Genomic DNA, 17,894 nt, shown 5'->3' with positions numbered 1-17,894 from the left:
AGATCTGAATGAATGAAATATTTTTATTAAATACTTTTTTCTTTACATACAGTGGGGCAAAAGTATTTAGTCAGCTACCAATTGTGCAAGTTCTCCCACTTAAAAAGATGAGAGAGGCCTGTAATTTTCATCATCGGTACACTTCAACTATGACAGACAAAATGAGAAAAGAAAATCCAGAAAATCACATTGTAGGATTTTTAATTAATTAATTTGCAAATTATGGTGGAAAAAAGTATTTGGTCACCTACAAACAAGCAAGATTTCTGGATCTCACAGACCTGTAACTTCTTCTTTAAGAGGCTCCTCTGTCCTCCACTAGTTACCTGTATTAATGGCACCTGTTTGAACTTATCAGTATAAAAGACCTGTCCACAACCTCAAACAGTCACACTCCAAACTCCACTATGGCCAAGGCCAAAGAGCTGTCAAGGGACACCAGAAACAAAATTGTAGACCTGCACCAGGCTGGGAAGACTGAATCTGCAATAGGTAAGCAGCTTGGTTTGAAGAAATCAACTGTGGGAGCAATTATTAGGAAATGGAAGACATACAAGACCACTGATAATCTCCCTCGATCTGGGGCTCCACGCAAGATCTCACCCCGTGGGGTCAAAATGATCACAAGAACGGTGAGCAAAAATCCCAGAACCACAGGGTGGGACCTAGTGAATGACCTGCAGAGAGCTGGGACCAAAGTAACAAAGCCTACCATCAGTAATACACTACGGCGCCAGGGACTCGAATCTTGCAGTGCCAGACGTGTCCCCCTGCTTAAGCCAGTACATGTCCAGACCCGTCTGAAGTTTGTTAGAGAGCATTTGGATGATCCAGAAGAAGAGTGGAAGAATGCCATATGGTCAGATGAAACCAAAATATAACTTTTTAGTAAAAACTCAACTCGTCATGTTTGGAGGACAAAGAATGCTGAGTTGCATCCAAAGAACACCATACCTACTGTGAAGCATGGGGGTGGAAACATCATGCTTTGGGGCTGTTTTTCTGCAAAGGGACCAGGATGACTGATCCGTGTAAAGGAAAGAATGAATGGGGCCATGTATCGTGAGATTTCGAGGGAAAACCTCCTTCCATCAGCAAGGGCATTGAAGATGAAACGTGGCTGGGTCTTTCAGCATGACAATGATCACAAACACACCGCCCGGGCAACGAAGGAGTGGCTTCGTAAGAAGCATTTCAAGGTCCTAGAGTGGCCTAGCCAGTCTCCAGATCTTAACCCCATAGAACATTTTTGGAGGGAGTTGAAAGTCCGTGTTGTTCAGCAACAGCCCCAAAACATCACTGCTCTAGAGGAGATCTGCATGGAGCAATGGGCCAAATTACCAGCAACAGTGTGTGAAAACCTTGTGAAGACCTACAGAAAACATTTGACCTCTGTCATTGCCAACAAAGGATATATAAAAGTATTGAGAAACTTTTGTTATTGACCAAATACTTATTTTCAACCATAATTTGCAAATAAATTCATTAAACAACACAATGTCATTGGCAAACCGTCATATGTAGAAAATTGCACAAAGGCGGAGGTACCGGTCCTGGTGCTGGGTTGTTGCTCTCCTACGGCCTCCAAAACGTCACCTGATGTACTGCCCTGTCTCCTGGTAGCGCCTCCATGCTCTGGACACTACGCTGACAGACACAGCAAACCTTCTTGCCACAGCTCGCATTGATATTCCATCCTGGATGAGCTGCACTACCTGAGCCACTTGTGTGGGTTGTAGTCTCCGTCTCATGCTACCACTATAGTGAAAGCACCGCCAGCATTCAAACGTGACCAAAACATCAGCCAGGAAGCATAGGAACTGAGAAGTGGTCTGTGGTCACCACCTGCAGAACCACTCCTTTATTGGGGGTGTCTTGCTAATTGCCTATAATTTCCAACTGTTGTCTATTCCATTTGCACAACAGCATGTGAAATGTATTGTCAATCAGTGTTGCTTCCTAAGTGGACAGTTTGATTTCACAGAAGTGTGATTGACTTGGAGTTACATTGTGTTGTTTAAGTGTTCCCTTTATTTTTTTGAGCAGTGTACTTGCAACTGTATATTTGAGTTATTTCATGCCAGACTTTGATTCAGAATACTATCTGGCATCTACATTTACCCGTTTCATTCTCTGCACTCCCGTCTCTTGGTGTAGGAAGTACAGCAACAATGGGTCGTGGACAGGGTCCAACTCCAGAGGTGGATCTAAAGGCCGGGGTCAGCAGCAGGACGTGCGTCAGCAGCAGGGCGGGGCTCAAGGCCTTCAGCAGCAGGCCCAGTGGGGAGGAGGCCCGGCTTTATGGCCCTCCCCATACCACAAACAAACAGCCGGCCATTCCTCAAACCAGCCTTCTCTGTACTGTAGGAGTATAACTCCTGGCCATACCTGGAGTCTAACAGATGGATTTTGGAGTAGCAAGGAAACTCCTAGTTAGTAGAGGATTTGAGACTGGGGTTCAATTTGATTCCAATTTACTTGTAAATTATTTACTTGTTTCATTTTAACTGTTGCACGAATGTGTGTTTCTGTACAGCGTCTTCAATAGTCTTCGTTTTTTTTTGCTTCTTTAGCCGTATTTCTTATCCATTCTGACGTGAAGTTTTCCACTTTTAATAAAGGCTCATAAATTATTCCTAAATGTGATACTGCTTTAAACTGGTTTCTGGAAAAGGTAAACATGGGAAATTGTGTTGATTTGTTTTGAACCACGCCCTTAATACTGTACTTCCATTTACCCAAAAGCATGGAATGTGTAATGTTCCCTGTAGATGGCACTATATAATCTGAGCTTTAAAAAAAAAAAAAAAGTGTAATTTGCATTGAAGAGCCATAAACCACAAGAAGCCCATTTTTAAATGTTTATTCAATGTTTATTTCAAATTTGAATAGTTTAATGGCACCAGTTACAAGGGACTATCAGAGAGAAACAATATTGTGTACTGTTTTGTACAGAAGGTTTTCTACAGTATAAACATGGGATTCAGAATGGATCTGAACTGGATTTGGCACATTTGTATATTCATATTACGTAAATAAACAGCAACCTTCATTGGAGAGAGAAAGATACATAAGACACATCTACAGACACTTATGCATATACACTTATTTACATGTATATGCACAGCTGTGTGAGTGTTTGCTTGGGAGCTGGCGAAGGGGTGGAAGCATAATACAACAAGGTGACATAATAATGACTGGTTCTATTAACTCCCTCAGCTCTATAGCTGTAGCTCTGTCTGCCCTATACTTGTTAAGTAGCATTACTGTGGGAGTAAAGGGGACCTTCAGGAAAAGACAGCTCAATGCCATTTACCTTTTGCTGTTAAACTAGCTCATCTGCTGGCATGTTATTTTTCAAGCTGTACTTTTCACTTGACTACTATTTCATCATGTCATTGGCAAACCGTCATATGTAGAATATCTTGTACCTCCTTTAATCAGAGTAATGGCCAATCAATGTTATTTATTAGTCTGTGGTTTCCATAATGATTTCCAACATACTATATGTAAACCAGGGCAGTTGTCCAAAGATAACAGAAATCCCCTATTGTTTTACACACTACCAGCAAGAGTCTGAAACATCTACCAGACAAACAAGTACTACAGCCAGTTCCCAGGAGAGATCAAAGAAACTAATGTAAACATGACATCACCAGATCAAATGTACTGTACAGATTCAAGGTTTTTCAGAGGCAACGTGCCTATACAGATTCAGACGGATATAGAACTACATAACTTTCCCTCAGATACACAAATGTCTCACTCTGCTGTAAGTGCCGACCATACATCACATGGGATCAGTAACCACCACCCTACATTAACAGCTACATAGTAAACAGTGTTTTCCATTTAAGCCTGTGAGATTAAAGGGTAGTCCATACATTATGAGGAGGGTACTCTGCATCTGTCTCTGTCCATCCACTCATTTGCCCCTTTGTTAAAAATGCAGAGCTGTTAGGGACTAAAGATTCCAGGCACGGGAAAGACCCTTCGGTCACAATGAAGTACTGTTGAACAAAATGCTGAATTCCAACATCCCAATAAGAGCTTTAACAATGGAAGGGAAAAAAACATCTATAAAATATGGTACATACTAAGAATAATAACTGTCTTCATTTTACATTATTACTGTGTTTTATGAAAAAGGAAAAGGCGCGTACCATGAGCTCTAATTTGTTGGTAATGTAATTACACTACATGACAAAAGTATGTGAACATCTCATTCCAAAATCCTGAGGATTAATATGGAGTTGGTCTACTAGATGTTGGAACATTGCTACAGGGACTTGCTTCCTTTCAGCCACAACAGCATTAGTGAAGTCGGGCACTGATGTTGGGCGATTAGGCCTGGCTCGCAGTCGCCGTTCTAATTCATCCCAAAGGTTTTCGATGGGGTTGAGGTTAGGGATCTGTACAGGCCAGTCAAGTTGTTCCACACAGATCTCGACTAACCGTTTCTGTATGGACCTCGCTTTGTGCACGGGGGAATTGTCATGCTGAAACAGGAAAGGACCTTCCCCAATCTGTTGCCACAATGTTGGAAGCACAGAATCATCTAGAACATCATTGTATGCCATAGTGTTAAGATTTCCCTTCACTGGAACTAAGGGGCCTACCCCGAACCATTATTTCTCCTCCACCAAACTTTACAGTTGGCATTATGTATCGGGGCAGGTAGTGTTCTCCTGGCATCTGCTAAACCCAGATTAGTCCGTCGGACTGACAGATGGTGAAGTGTGATTCATCACTCCAGAGAATGCATTTCCACTGATCCAGAGTCCAATGGTGCCAAACTCAGTAGTGAGTGTTGCAACCGAGGACAAACGATTTTTAGGCGCTACGCGCTTCAGCACTCGGCTGTCCTGTTCTGTGAGCTTGCCTTCCACTTCGCAGCTGAGCCGTTGTTGCTCCTAGACGTTTCCACTTCACAATAAATTGCATGGCTATGTGCTCAATGTTACACACCTGTCAGCAACAGGTGTGGCTGAAATAGCCATATCCACTCATTTGAAGGGATGTCCACATACTTTTGACCATGTAGTATACAATGACAGTCAACTGATTTTTGACACTGCAAAAAAACAGCACAATGTCCAGTGTAAGACTTCTGTTTACATTTCTATGTCCATTTGCTCTTACAATCTGACTGATTATTGCTGATTGAATGATGCTGCCTTAATTGTTGCATGCTTGGAAAGAACATTAAAGCTGCATAATGCTGATAATGTGTACGAACATAGACCATCAATTGACCTTTTTTCTCTTCCAGTTCCCTGACCTTTAAGAAGTAACACTAACAGACTGTCTGGAACTGTCTTGTTGACCTTTACAGTATTTAGCATTAGGCAAGTTATAAATAGGAAATATGAATGTATAAAATAACAAAAAAGTACCGATATCTTGCATACTGGATCAACACTCCCCATCCAGGTACAGACAAATTCAACCTTTCAAGTCATCATCTATCTTTGTGTGCTGTTCATTGGAAGTGCATGCATAATACACGAGCATAAGGAGCATGCATATTTGACTCAGGAATTTCTGCCTTTCTATGGTACGTAACTGTTACTGCACCAGATCTGCTACTAAGGGCTGCTTTTAGCAGACCTCTGCCATAAACATGGGTATTTCACACAGCAGATGTCTGGGCCCCACACTGTTGATGGAGGGTTAAGAACTGAAATGTCTAGGACCACAGTAGACACCCAGCCATAGCACTGACTAGTATATGCTGCAGTGTCTTCCTTGCTGGGTCTACTTCAACTAGCAGGGTCCTGTTGGGGGACAAGACTACACTCAGGGGATGCAGTGCTCTGGATACATGGGCCCAGGCTGGACTCCCCAGGGCAGAGCAGGCAACAGCACCGCTGGGGGATCAGAGCATGGAGCAGCTGTGTGGAGGTCATGGTGTTAAATAACAGGCCAAAACAAGAATGGCTGCAGCCAATAGTCACGAGCACCAAATGGTCACATATGCATTCCCCTTTGATTATACTCGTACCGGCCTCGTGGCATGTGAGGCTGGTCGACTCATCAGTGCTAATTTATTTTGACATCCCTTGAACCTCTACCTTTTTCTCATTCAATCTCTTTCTTTCAATATCTTTCTTTATCGTTTTCTCTCACTTTAAAAAAAAATAAGACCATATTTTTTATCTGTCAACACTTCACATTATCAGCTTGAAGTGTGTTACATTCCTACATACAAACACACAACACACACTCACACCTGGACCAGGTACAGTAGAGGAGGTAGAGACGAAACCCCACAAAAACAGATTTGACCCAATATCAGCCATGACAGCAGAATTACTGCTCCCTTGAGCTATGAGACAGAATAGTCTGCACAGACACCTCTCAAAACGTGGAAAACGACTGACCAATCTGCATTGTCTTTGGAGTACTATGTTTTCTGTTGGTATTGTAGTCCAGTCTACTTTTGACAATATGTATTGTTCCTCCACCATCTGTTGTGCCTTCCTGGCCTACAGTGGGCATTTTAAATAGTTCTCTTGACAACTAAAAAGTATGCATGCTGGTGGAGTGAGAGAGTTGTGATCTATACGGAGTGGATCTGGATAAAAGCCCAGTTTTTGAGTCAACCCCTTCTCATATATGTCCATAAATGCCAGACCTCACTTGAAACACAGAGCTAAAAAAAATTATAATTTCATCTTCAATAACAAAATATCATTTCAGTTCTGTTAAAAATATACATGGAAAAACTGTCAATATAATAGGAAACAAACTACTTTGTACAAAAAGTACATCATTGTTATTCTTATACTAACAATTAATTACAGTATAATATACGCATAATGAAGAGCAAGGTTGATATGGAACTGAAAGAAATCATACATTTCAACAGATCTTAACATAGTCAAGAAATGTACATAAAACAAAATTAAGAAATATGACAAAACAAATGCACACGTTCAAAAGTACTGAAGTATTTAACCTAAAGAGTATTGCACATCTACCTAGACTGGTCCTATTGGTGCTAGTGAGTGTTTCCAAGAAGTTGATCATCAACAGTTACTGACACTATGGGGTCACATAACACCATGGTCACTGGTTTATTTAACTGTATCCTTTATAAAAACTTCAAACGGATTTCAACTTCACAGCTTCTACTTTATACACCTATTGTATTTCCACTAAAGTATAACTTTAAAACAATCCGACAAATTCAAAACGTTCTTCATATCATATACTTTTTTCTTCATAAAAGGCATTTGGTAATCATCCCCGACTTACTCAATTTCAATCACTTGCGCTTTGTTCTGATCAATGAAAACCATTATAGATGTATGGCTTGGGATGGGTGTTTGTTCATATTAAAAGGCATGACTGTCTACTTCACTGAACACTTTTCAAAGCTTTATTTATTTCACTTCATTCTGAACCATTTCCATGACTTGGTGGCTTCCCTGATATCCTTGCATCACATTCTTCCCCTATGCAAATGCAATTTATTTTCCAAACAATACATAGTAAATGTAGGCAACATTCATTCATTCGTTGCAACAAAATGTCTTGTTCCTGTTAAAAAATACTTCAGTTCTTTAATTTCAGTTTCTTATTTTTTCGTTTATATTTTTTGAAAAAATAAAATAGCTGAAATGACCTGAAATTAAAAATAAAAAAAACATGTCTTCTGGGTTTGTAAAAAACAAATGAACGGTAAAGGGGAAAAGGGGGGGAGTAACTCAAAATGGAGGGAGAGAGAGAAACTCCTGGCACAGTGATTCCAGGAGTATCATGAGAGAAGCTGGGTTCATGGTTGGAAAGGGGCTGCCCTCCATCTCTCCGGAGCTTTAATCGTCTTCTCTAACCCCGAATGGGCTTACGCACTCTACGGCCTCATGCCCTCTCTCATTTGTTAATGAGCAAACTGCCCGCCCAGCGGAGCTTGCAGGCAAACCACCGCCTGAGGGGACAAAAGTATTCGTAATGGAACTGCTCAAATTCGGGGGTCTGGCGGATATCACGTAAAAATGCAACGTCAAGGTCGGATTCAGTGAGGACGATGAGGAGGAAGAGCAAGACAAAGAGGAGTCCAATGGTCACAAGAAGCAAACGGAGGACACTTAAAACAAACGTATTCACCTGTTCCACTTCGCTGAGCGGCGAGGCTCCCTCTGCACCCTCAACCGTCGCTCTACTGTCTGACAAGTCGCCAGCATCCCCCACCGAGGGGGTGCCTGCCTCCGACTCCTTCTCCTCCTTGATGCTGCAGGGGGCTCCGTTGACCTGGCGTGCCACGGTCAACTCCAGGCTGTGTTCTGCCACAGGGGTAGGCAGCATGCTGTCAGAGGGGCTGTAGGCCTCGTCAGAGATCACCGCCGAGCCCTCGCTGGCGTCCCTGGCTAGACTGCGGGAGCGTGGCATGAAGGAGTCCCCATGGGACACAGAGCGCACAGGTGTAGAGTGGGCACTGTCACGCAACGACTCCAGACCTGTCCAGGGCAGGGAGTGGAGAGAGAGGGAAACAGACTCAGAGGGGGTTTCCAGTACACAACACTACAGTGCTAACACCAAATAAGATATTGAGTTTCAACCATGTGAGTGGATATCAATGTGTTTATACAGTAACATAATGCAATCCAGTTGCTGAATGATGGATCATATGAACATCACTCTGGACTGAACCATTGATCTATTATAGATGAAGGTCTGATGAGTGGGGAATGTCCAGTGACAGAGAGCTCAAGAAGCACATGCTCCATACTGATTAGCAGCTTGTTCATTAGTCCCACAGCACGCTGAGCCCTCCCTTGTATAAACCTTGAAAATCACAGTGGGTAGGTTTATTTTTCAGACAATAATAACACTCACTAAGTATTGCTAATTTCAACCTACATGCAGGGAGTTATAATTCCCACAAAATGTGAGGTTCATACAATAGCAGGGGGAGAACATCATAATCCACAACATATAAATAAATATAAATAAGATACGTGCAATTATAAATAAACACCCCACATAAAGCATTTGGTCATTCTCATAAGAGAATAAGAGTTTAAAAAAAAAGTTCTTAATAATTATTTACACAGTATTGGTCTCTGGGGTAGCCTACAGTAAGCCTTAGGATGCATTAAAGGTTGCTAGCTGTCACATGTGCTCCCTCTCCGGCCTCTAGGTCACCAGGCTGCTCGTTATGGCACACACCTGTCACTATCGTTACACACACCTGCACGTCATCAGACTCACCTGAACTCCATCACTTCCCTGATTATCTTCCCTATATATGTCACTCCTTTTGGTTCCTTCCCCAGGTGTTATTATTTATGTTTCAGTTTCATGTCTGTGTGCTGTTAGTGTGTCTTATTTTGTATTATGTTCTGTTTATTTATTAAAACACTCCTTAAACGTGCTTCCCGACTCTCAGCGCACATCGTTACACTAGCTCATCAGTGATCGCATGCTTACTCTACAAAAAGCAAATGCAACATTTTTCATTATACCAAAAGGATATGCAAATGTATCTATACTGAACAAATAATATAAACGCAACATGTAATAAATTGAAAGATTCTACTGAGTTACAGTTCATATAAGGAAATCAGTCAATTTAAATAAATTAATTAGCATTTCAGGGAGAGATGGAGGGCAGCCCCTTTAAATTCATGGATTTCACATGACTGGGCAGGGGTGCAGCCATGGATTGGTCTTGGATGGCATAGGCCCACCCACTTGGCAGCCAGACCCACCCACTGGGAATGCAGGCCTAGCCAATCAGAAGGAGTTTTCCCCCACAAACTGGCTTTATTACAGACAAAAATACTCCTCATTTGAGAGAAATAAGGTTTTTGTGCATATGGAACATTTCTGGGATTTTTTGTTTCAGCTCATGAAACATGGGACCAACACTTCACATGTTGAGTTTATATTTTTGTTCAGTGTATACTTGTTCAGTGTATATTCTCTTTTTACGAGCTACAGGACAGATGTCACTGCGGATGAGAAAGAGTTGAGCTTGCGCTGACTGTTCCATTCCTCAGACAGCCACCGCAGAAATATTACACCTTCATAGAGGCAGAGGGATATCATCTCCTGATGATGAGGCATATTTGAAATGAAAGAATCTCCCATTCTGAGTGATGTTCTATCGATTCCCGGGGTAATTTCATGTTTTCATGTGTATCTGAGCTATTGCCGTTAAGCAGGCATACGACCTCTAAACATTCCAGCTGTATTTCTGCCTTCTTGAATGGCAAATAGCTCAGATAGACATGAAAACATGAAATGACCACGGGAATCGATAGAACATCACTCAGAAATGCTCAAAAACCATATAACATTCAAAATGGGTGAATCTTTCCTTTAATGCTCATATGTGTTCTTTTCATCCATAGGCAGAAAAATCCTCCTCGAGGATTTACAAAATAGAGATTAGGCCAGCTCTGTTAAGCCATGCTGACTGCTGAGATCCTGTCAAAAGCAAAAGCAGGATGCCTCTGTAATGGGTGGCAGTGAGAGGCCATCTTTACTCATTGGTAATCTCCTTAAGTACATCCTAGGATATGCTTGGTTGCAGGGCAGATTGCAAAATGCAACCTATAGACATTTCATTACACAATATACCTTCCGGAGGACATTGCGTAAAGCTAGTCAAAATCCTCCAAAGGCCAAAATATCATAAAAAATATCAAGCTGAATATTTACCTGAATTCAAAATCAAATCATACCTTCACAAATCAACAACAAAGCAGTATCACCTCACTAGTCTGTACCTCAACCATTACAACCAGAATAAAAAGACCCATAGACTCAGACTTCCTCTAAACCAGCAGAAGGATAAATGAACTGATGAAACTCAAAGAGGTCAAGAAATAGATCCAAAGACTGTTCACAAAGGGCCTCCAAGGACCATATGATTTAGAGGATCAGACATCAAAGGCATCAAAGGCATGGCATCATTTCCATTCTGTTAACATTGATGTGGTGGGAGTGAATTAACACACAGGGAGCTGGTCACTGTAACACTCCAGGAGGGTGATGATGATGAGGTTACCTGTCGGGGTGCTGGACTGGGGCCAGCCATCGGGCAGAGGGGTGCCAGGCAAGATGGGGGGAGGCAGGGGGGAGAGGCTGCCAGGCTCCTGCCCAGTCAGGGCAGGGTAGAGGGGCAGGACGCCCAGGGCCTTGCCAAGCATCCGGGGTCCCAGGCTCAGCACGCGTACCTTTACATCCCGGTAGCAGTGGTTGATCATCCGCAGGTGGACGTTCACCCGTGTGGTGATGCGGATCAGACACTTCACCATGGTGGTGTCTTCAAAAGCTCAAAGCATGCACGTCTGTGTACTATCCTGGTGGACCCTGTCCCAGAGCCCCAGCGGTGCGCTGGCCTCGCTTTATGTGTTAGGCCAATGGCTGCAGTCTTGGCTGGCAGTATAAGGGCTAGCGAGAGCGACTGTCCTGCTGTAGCAGTGTTCAGACGACCAGCACTGGCCATGTCCAGGCCCCACCCAGGGCAGTGACATACATGGAGAGGAAGGCCTTGGCTATTTTCAGCAAGGGTATTAATACTACTGTAAGACACCCAGTCAGCACAGGCAGGGGGTAACGGTTGACAGGTGAGAGCTTGTCATAACTCTCTGATACATACAGCACCAGACCCTTTCACTCACACTCTCCACTCTACTGCAGCAGCATAGAGTGTATAGCCAGGTGTACATACTGTACTGTGTATTTGGGAGACAGGCAAGGACTCAGCTGTGACAAGGACAGGTCTTCAGTCCTGCTGCTCCTGTTCACCTGAGCCCATGCTGCAGTGTCAGCCTGTAAGGTTAGCCTCAGGGATAGAGGACAGAGGCAGGTCAGAAGATGTGTGAGAGAGGAGGATCAGGGCAGGCCCACCTGCAGGCCCCAGGCCCCTGGGTTCAGAGTAGGTGGACTGACTGACGGCTGCACCAGCTGCCCTTGTACTGGCACTGTACCCCTCGCTCACACACACCCCTAGTGCTGATAGCTCGCACTGAAATAGACCAGCCTGAGTGACACACACACCTGTGACTTAGCCCTCCACTCCCACAAGCAGGGGCATGGCTTAGCTCAGGTTACAGTGTGTGTATATGTGTGTGTGTTCTGGGGGGGGGGCATAAAATACTTCCAAATAGGAGCAAGGACCTGATACGTTTAAAAACGTTTGGATTTAACACCCTCCATTGAAATATCCACAGATTACCTTTAAAACCTTAGCCCCAAACTAAAGCATGGCGACCCATTTCCACAACTATCCAGATTACTGTACATGTGTTCATTTGGATACAGACAACAATATAGAGCTGTGTCACTCCTGTCCACATTCCTAAAGGCTCTTATGGGACAATGATTCACCTTTGCCCATAACATGACCATGGGGATTGTTATGGAGTGCCAGTGTTGACTGAGGGGAGTAGTGGGTCAGGGGTCAGGTCAAACACTTACCCTCCATGATGGAAATGTGGACGGCTCTCCGGCGGGTGCGTGGAACACTGGTGAGGCGCGGCCCGTGAGTGATGGACGGACAGCTTCTACTGGGAACCAGGCCAGCCCTGTGGAGACACACACACACACACACTTGTCATCTGAGATGGATGATACAGTGCCCACATTGACATCTAGTGAATAGCATTGATTTTACCTGTGTATTTCTGGAGGCTCTCGTTTGATTTTGGCACTCTGCTCCATCACTTCTTTCGCCACTCGTCCACTACAATAAAGCACAATAATAGAGCTCCCTGGTGCCACACACTACACAGAGCAGTTCAGTGAGAAGCATCAGTACAGTACACAAGAACTGAGATTAGATTAACCTGGTGAACCCAACTCTCTCTAAACCAATCACCGTCTCCAGACTACACTGCAATATTATTTATTTTCCAAAAAATTGAAACACAAACTCAACCTTTCATCATAACATAATGGACTCAACATACTGTAGCTATTTTAAACCATTAGAAAGTTCAGATTTCCAGTAACAAGAACCAGTCATTTTAAAGGTTTCAGAGACCAAGTTATTTCCCTGCTCCTAGCACTTCAGCATTCACAGATGTGAAAGGAATGAAATGAAATGAATGCTGAAACATTGTTCTGAATGTAACACTGTCCCCCTCCCTGTCCCCTCTGTGTCCTGGCTCAGGTAAAGTAGACTGACGTTACAGCAGGGCCCTCTCCAGCATAGCTGTGGGCTATCTGCAGTGCCCTCTACTTACTGTCATAATTTACTGTACCTGTAGCGGAAACGACTCCCCTTGAAGAACAAGTTGCTGCTGGATACTGTCCTCACCTGACTCGACTTCTCCAGCCTGATGGAGGGGAAGAGAGGTGGAGAAGAAGAAAGGAAAGAGAAGAGGGGTGACATCATAATTTTTACTTTTTACATTATAGCCTGTTGCTGCAGTCAAATGACTAGTGGCCTCACGGGTGGAATGTTATTAATATTTTTCATAATTTCATAATTCATCATCTTTGGTGTTTCTATGTCAAACAGTTATATTTTTTAAATATTTTTGTTCTATTTCAGTCTTCTGTGATGTATATAAAGAGTAATATTGGGATGCAAACACATCATACTAATTCCATCTCTGTGTGTGCTGTGCTGCCCTATGTTTGCCCCCCCCCTTTCTCTATCTCCTATCACCTGAGCACTCCCTCAACCCACATGCTCCTCAGCAACCTTCCCTGTCACCCTCATCCATTACTAGACTCTCTCTGGTCATTGTGTTGATGTGTTGCAGGGGGAGGAGACCTCCCAGAGGTAGGGGGAGAGGACACACAATCAGTCATGGCTGAGACGAAAGGAGCACTCATTTCTCTGGAGGAGCCGTGCAGGGTTCACTGGCATGTCCCAGTGCACACTAACTCACAAAAGCTCACCGTTGCCTCACGTCTCGTTCCCTATCTCATAAACAGCCTGACAACGCTGCTCTCAGGACACTTCAAGGTCAGAGGAGAGGAGAGCCCTCTTTAGATAGCTCTCAAAGATGCCCTGGAGTAAAGTGTATAGCTATGACTTAGAGGAAGAATAACACTTACTTGTAGAAGGCTTGGTTCTCCACTCCACATTTCCACAGGTGCTTGCAGGCCTCAGGTGTTGGTGCAAAGTACGTCAAGATGATCTTTTTGTCCTGCACATTAGAAATAAATGTGCAGGAAAATAAAACAACCTTACTGTTTCTCAGTTTCAAGAGTCAAATCAAATCAAATTTTATTTGTCACATACACATGGTTAGCAGATGTTAATGCGAGTGTAGCGAAATGCTTGTGCTTCTAGTTCCGACAATGCAGTAATAACCAACAAGTAATCTAACTAACAATTCCAAAACTACTGTCATATACACAGTGTAAGGGGATAAAGAATATGTACATAAGGATATATGAATGAGTGATGGTACAGAGCAGCATAGGCAAGATACAGTAGATGATATTGAGTACAGTATATACATATGAGAGGAGTATGTAAACAAAGTGGCATAGTTAAAGTGGCTAGTGATACATGTATTACATAAGGATGCAGTCGATGATATAGAGTACAGTATATACGTATGCATATGAGATGAATAATGTAGGGTAAGTAACATTATATAAGGTAGCATTGTTTAAAGTGGCTAGTGATATATTTACATCATTTCCCATCAATTCCCATTATTAAAGTGGCTGGAGTTGAGTCAGTGTCATTGTCAGTGTGTTGGCAGCAGCCACTCAATGTTAGTGGTGGCTGTTTAACAGTCTGATGGCCTTGATATAGAAGCTGTTTTTCAGTCTCTCGGTCCCAGCTTTGATGCACCTGTACTGACCTCGCCTTCTGGATGATAGCGGGGTGAACAGGCAGTGGCTCGGGTGGTTGATGTCCTTGATGATCTTTATGGCCTTCCTGTAACATCGGGTGGTGTAGGTGTCCTGGAGGGCAGGTAGTTTGCCCCCGGTGATGCGTTGTGCAGACCTCACTACCCTCTGGAGAGCCTTACGGTTGAGGGCGGAGCAGTTGCTGTACCAGGCGGTGATACAGCCCGCCAGGATGCTCTCGATTGTGCATCTGTAGAAGTTTGTGAGTGCTTTTGGTGACAAGCCGAATTTCTTCAGCCTCCTGAGGTTGAAGAGGCGCTGCTGCGCCTTCTTCACGATGCTGTCTGTGTGAGTGGACCAATTCAGTTGGTCTGTGATGTGTATGCCGAGGAACTTAAAACTTGCTACCCTCTCCACTACTGTTCCATCGATGTGGATAGGGGGTTGTTCCCTCTGCTGTTTCCTGAAGTCCACAATCATCTCCTTAGTTTTGTTGACGTTGAGTGTGAGGTTATTTTCCTGACACCACACTCTGAGGGCCCTCACCTCCTCCCTGTAGGCCGTCTCGTCGTTGTTGGTAATCAAGCCTACCACTGTTGTGTCGTCCGCAAACTTGATGATTGAGTTGGAGGCGTGCGTGGCCACGCAGTCGTGGGTGAACAGGGAGCACAGGAGAGGGCTCAGAACGCACCCTTGTGGGGCCCCAGTGTTGAGGATCAGATGTTGTTGCCTACCCTCACCACCTGGGGGCGGCCCGTCAGGAAGTCCAGTACCCGGTGATATGGTCCTTGACTAGTCTCTCAAAGCACTTCATGATGACGGATGTGAGTGCTACGGGGCGGTAGTCTTTTAGCTCAGTTACCTTAGCTTTCTTGGGAACAGGAACAATGGTGGCCCTCTTGAAGCATGTGGGAACAGCAGACTGGTATAGGGATTGATTGAATATGTCCGTAAACACACCGGCCAGCTGGTCTGCGCATGCTCTGAGGGCGCGGCTGGGGATGCCGTCTGGGCCTGCAGCCTTGCGAGGGTTAACACGTTTAAATGTCTTACTCACCTCGGCTGCAGTGAAGGAGAGACCGCATGTTTTCGTTGCAGGCCGTGTCAGTGGCACTGTATTGTCGTCAAAGCGGGCAAAAAAGTTATTTAGTCTGCCTGGGAGCAAGACATCCTGGTCCGTGACTGGGCTGGATTTCTTCCTGTTGTCCGTGATTGACTGTAGACCCTGCCACATGCCTCTTGTGTCTGAGCCGTTGAATTGAGATTCTACTTTGTCTCTGTACTGACACTTAGCTTGTTTGATAGCCTTGCGGAGGGAATAGCTGCACTGTTTGTATTCGGTCATGTTACCAGACACCTTGCCCTGATTAAAAGCAGTGGTTCGCGCTTTCAGTTTCATGCGAATGCTGCCATCAATCCACGGTTTCTGGTTAGGGAATGTTTTAATCGTTGCTATGTGAACGACATCTTCAACGCACGTTCTAATGAACTCGCACACCGAATCAGCGTATTCGTCAATATTGTTATCTGACGCAATACGAAACATGTCCCAGTCCACGTGATGGAAGCAGTCTTGGAGTGTGGAGTCAGCTTGGTCGGACCAGCGTTGGACAGACCTCAGCGTGGGAGCCTCTTGTTTTAGTTTCTGTCTGTAGGCAGGGATCAACAAAATGGAGTCGTGGTCAGCTTTTCCGAAAGGGGGCGGGGCAGGGCCTTATATTCGTCGCGGAAGTTAGAGTAACAATGATCCACGGTCTTTCCACCCCTGGTTGCGCAATCGATATGCTGATAAAATTTAGGGAGTCTTGTTTTCAGATTAGCCTTGTTAAAATCCCCAGCTACAATGAATGCAGCCTCCGGATAAATCGTTTCCAGTTTGCAGAGAGTTAAATAAAGTTCGTTCAGAGCCATCGATGTGTCTGCTTGGGGGGGGATATATACGGTTGTGATTATAATCGAAGAGAATTCTCTTGGTAGATAATGCGGTCTACATTTGATTGTGAGGAATTCTAAATCAGGTGAACAGAAGGATTTGAGTTCCTGTATGTTTCTTTCATCACACCATGTCACGGTAGCCATAAGGCATACGCCCCCGCCCCTCTTCTTACCAGAAAGATGTTTGTTTCTGTCGGCGCGATGCGTGGAGAAACCCGTTGGCTGCACCGCCTCAGATAGCGTCTCTCCAGTGAGCCATGTTTCCGTGAAGCATAGAACGTTACAGTCTCTGATGTCCCTCTGGAATGCTACGCTTGCTCGGATTTCATCAACCTTGTTGTCATGGACTGGACATTGGCAAGAAGAATGCTAGGGAGTGGTGCACGGTGTGCCCGTCTCCGGAGTCTGACCAGAAGACCGCCTCGTTTCCCTCTTTTTCGGAGTCGTTTTTTTGGGTCGCTGCATGGAATCCACTCCGTTGTCCTGTTTGTAAGGCAGAACACAGGATCCGCGTCGCGAAAAACATATTCTTGGTCGTACTGATGGTGAGTTGACGCTGATCTTATATTCAGTAGTTCTTCTCGACTGTATGTAATGAAACCTAAAATGACCTGGTGTACTAATGTAAGAAATAACACGTAAAAAAACAAAAAACTGCATAGTTTCCTAGGAACGCGAAGCGAGAAGGCCATCTCTGTCGGCGCCTTCCGGCGCCGACATTACATTACATTACATTACTATTACTATTACTATTACTACTGCTGTTTATTGAACACACCGGGCTGTGGTATGACTAGAACTTGCAATCTCCAGGACCTGTTTTCAGAGAGTATTGGCCATAGAACAGTCACAGTCACTGTGCTGCTCTCTATACTTGACTCCCCCAACACATCAATAATTCATGCTCTCACCTCCTTCTGATTTGCATATATATGGAATATCTTTCCCTCGAACTTCAGTTTGGTCACCTCGTTCCTGCCCACAAGGAAGGGGATAGTTACTCACACAACCAACTGCATTGAGAGCCACAAGCTCTTAAAAAATTAATCACAACCACTAGCAGACCACACAAACAGCAATGGAGCTCCATGTTTGGCTAACAGAACACATATCTGATAATACCCCAGGTAAACTGGAGACATGGGATGGGAGAATGTGCCGAAGATTTTAAAAAATCTAACAAA

General features: G+C 44.1%; 2 protein-coding genes across 6 annotated transcripts in view; one reads left to right on the top strand and one right to left on the bottom strand.

The window, feature by feature from the left end:
• blm (BLM RecQ like helicase) overlaps positions 1-2,837 on the top strand; it is a 30,662-nt gene extending 27,825 nt beyond the window's left edge. For all 3 annotated transcript variants that reach the window (XM_024379507.2, XM_042301547.1, XM_024379506.2), the window contains one exon: positions 2,158-2,837. In XM_024379507.2, the coding sequence (XP_024235275.2) occupies positions 2,158-2,437 (280 nt within the window). In that variant the 3' untranslated portion in view covers positions 2,438-2,837. The remainder of the gene's footprint in view (positions 1-2,157) is intronic.
• A 4,517-nt stretch (positions 2,838-7,354) lies between these two features.
• LOC112218591 (FERM domain-containing protein 5) overlaps positions 7,355-17,894 on the bottom strand; it is a 111,336-nt gene continuing 100,796 nt past the window's right edge. The window contains exons 9-15 of one of the 3 annotated variants that reach the window (XM_024379505.2): positions 17,622-17,685; positions 14,026-14,117; positions 13,221-13,295; positions 12,632-12,700; positions 12,436-12,542; positions 8,113-8,462; positions 7,355-7,933 (exon numbers count right to left, since the gene is read on the bottom strand). In XM_024379505.2, the coding sequence (XP_024235273.1) occupies positions 7,886-7,933; positions 8,113-8,462; positions 12,436-12,542; positions 12,632-12,700; positions 13,221-13,295; positions 14,026-14,117; positions 17,622-17,685 (805 nt within the window). In that variant the 3' untranslated portion in view covers positions 7,355-7,885. Of the gene's footprint in view, positions 8,463-12,435; positions 12,543-12,631; positions 12,701-13,220; positions 13,296-14,025; positions 14,118-17,621; positions 17,686-17,894 lie in introns of all 3 variants that reach the window. The other 2 variants (XM_024379503.2, XM_024379504.2) reach the window with 2 other exon arrangements.

The sequence above is a fragment of the Oncorhynchus tshawytscha genome, linkage group LG19 (genome assembly GCF_018296145.1).
Source record: "Oncorhynchus tshawytscha isolate Ot180627B linkage group LG19, Otsh_v2.0, whole genome shotgun sequence".
Taxonomy (NCBI): Eukaryota; Metazoa; Chordata; class Actinopteri; order Salmoniformes; family Salmonidae; genus Oncorhynchus; species Oncorhynchus tshawytscha.
The sequence above is the reverse complement of the archived record's forward strand: the minus strand, read 5'-3'. Positions and strand labels throughout refer to the sequence as shown.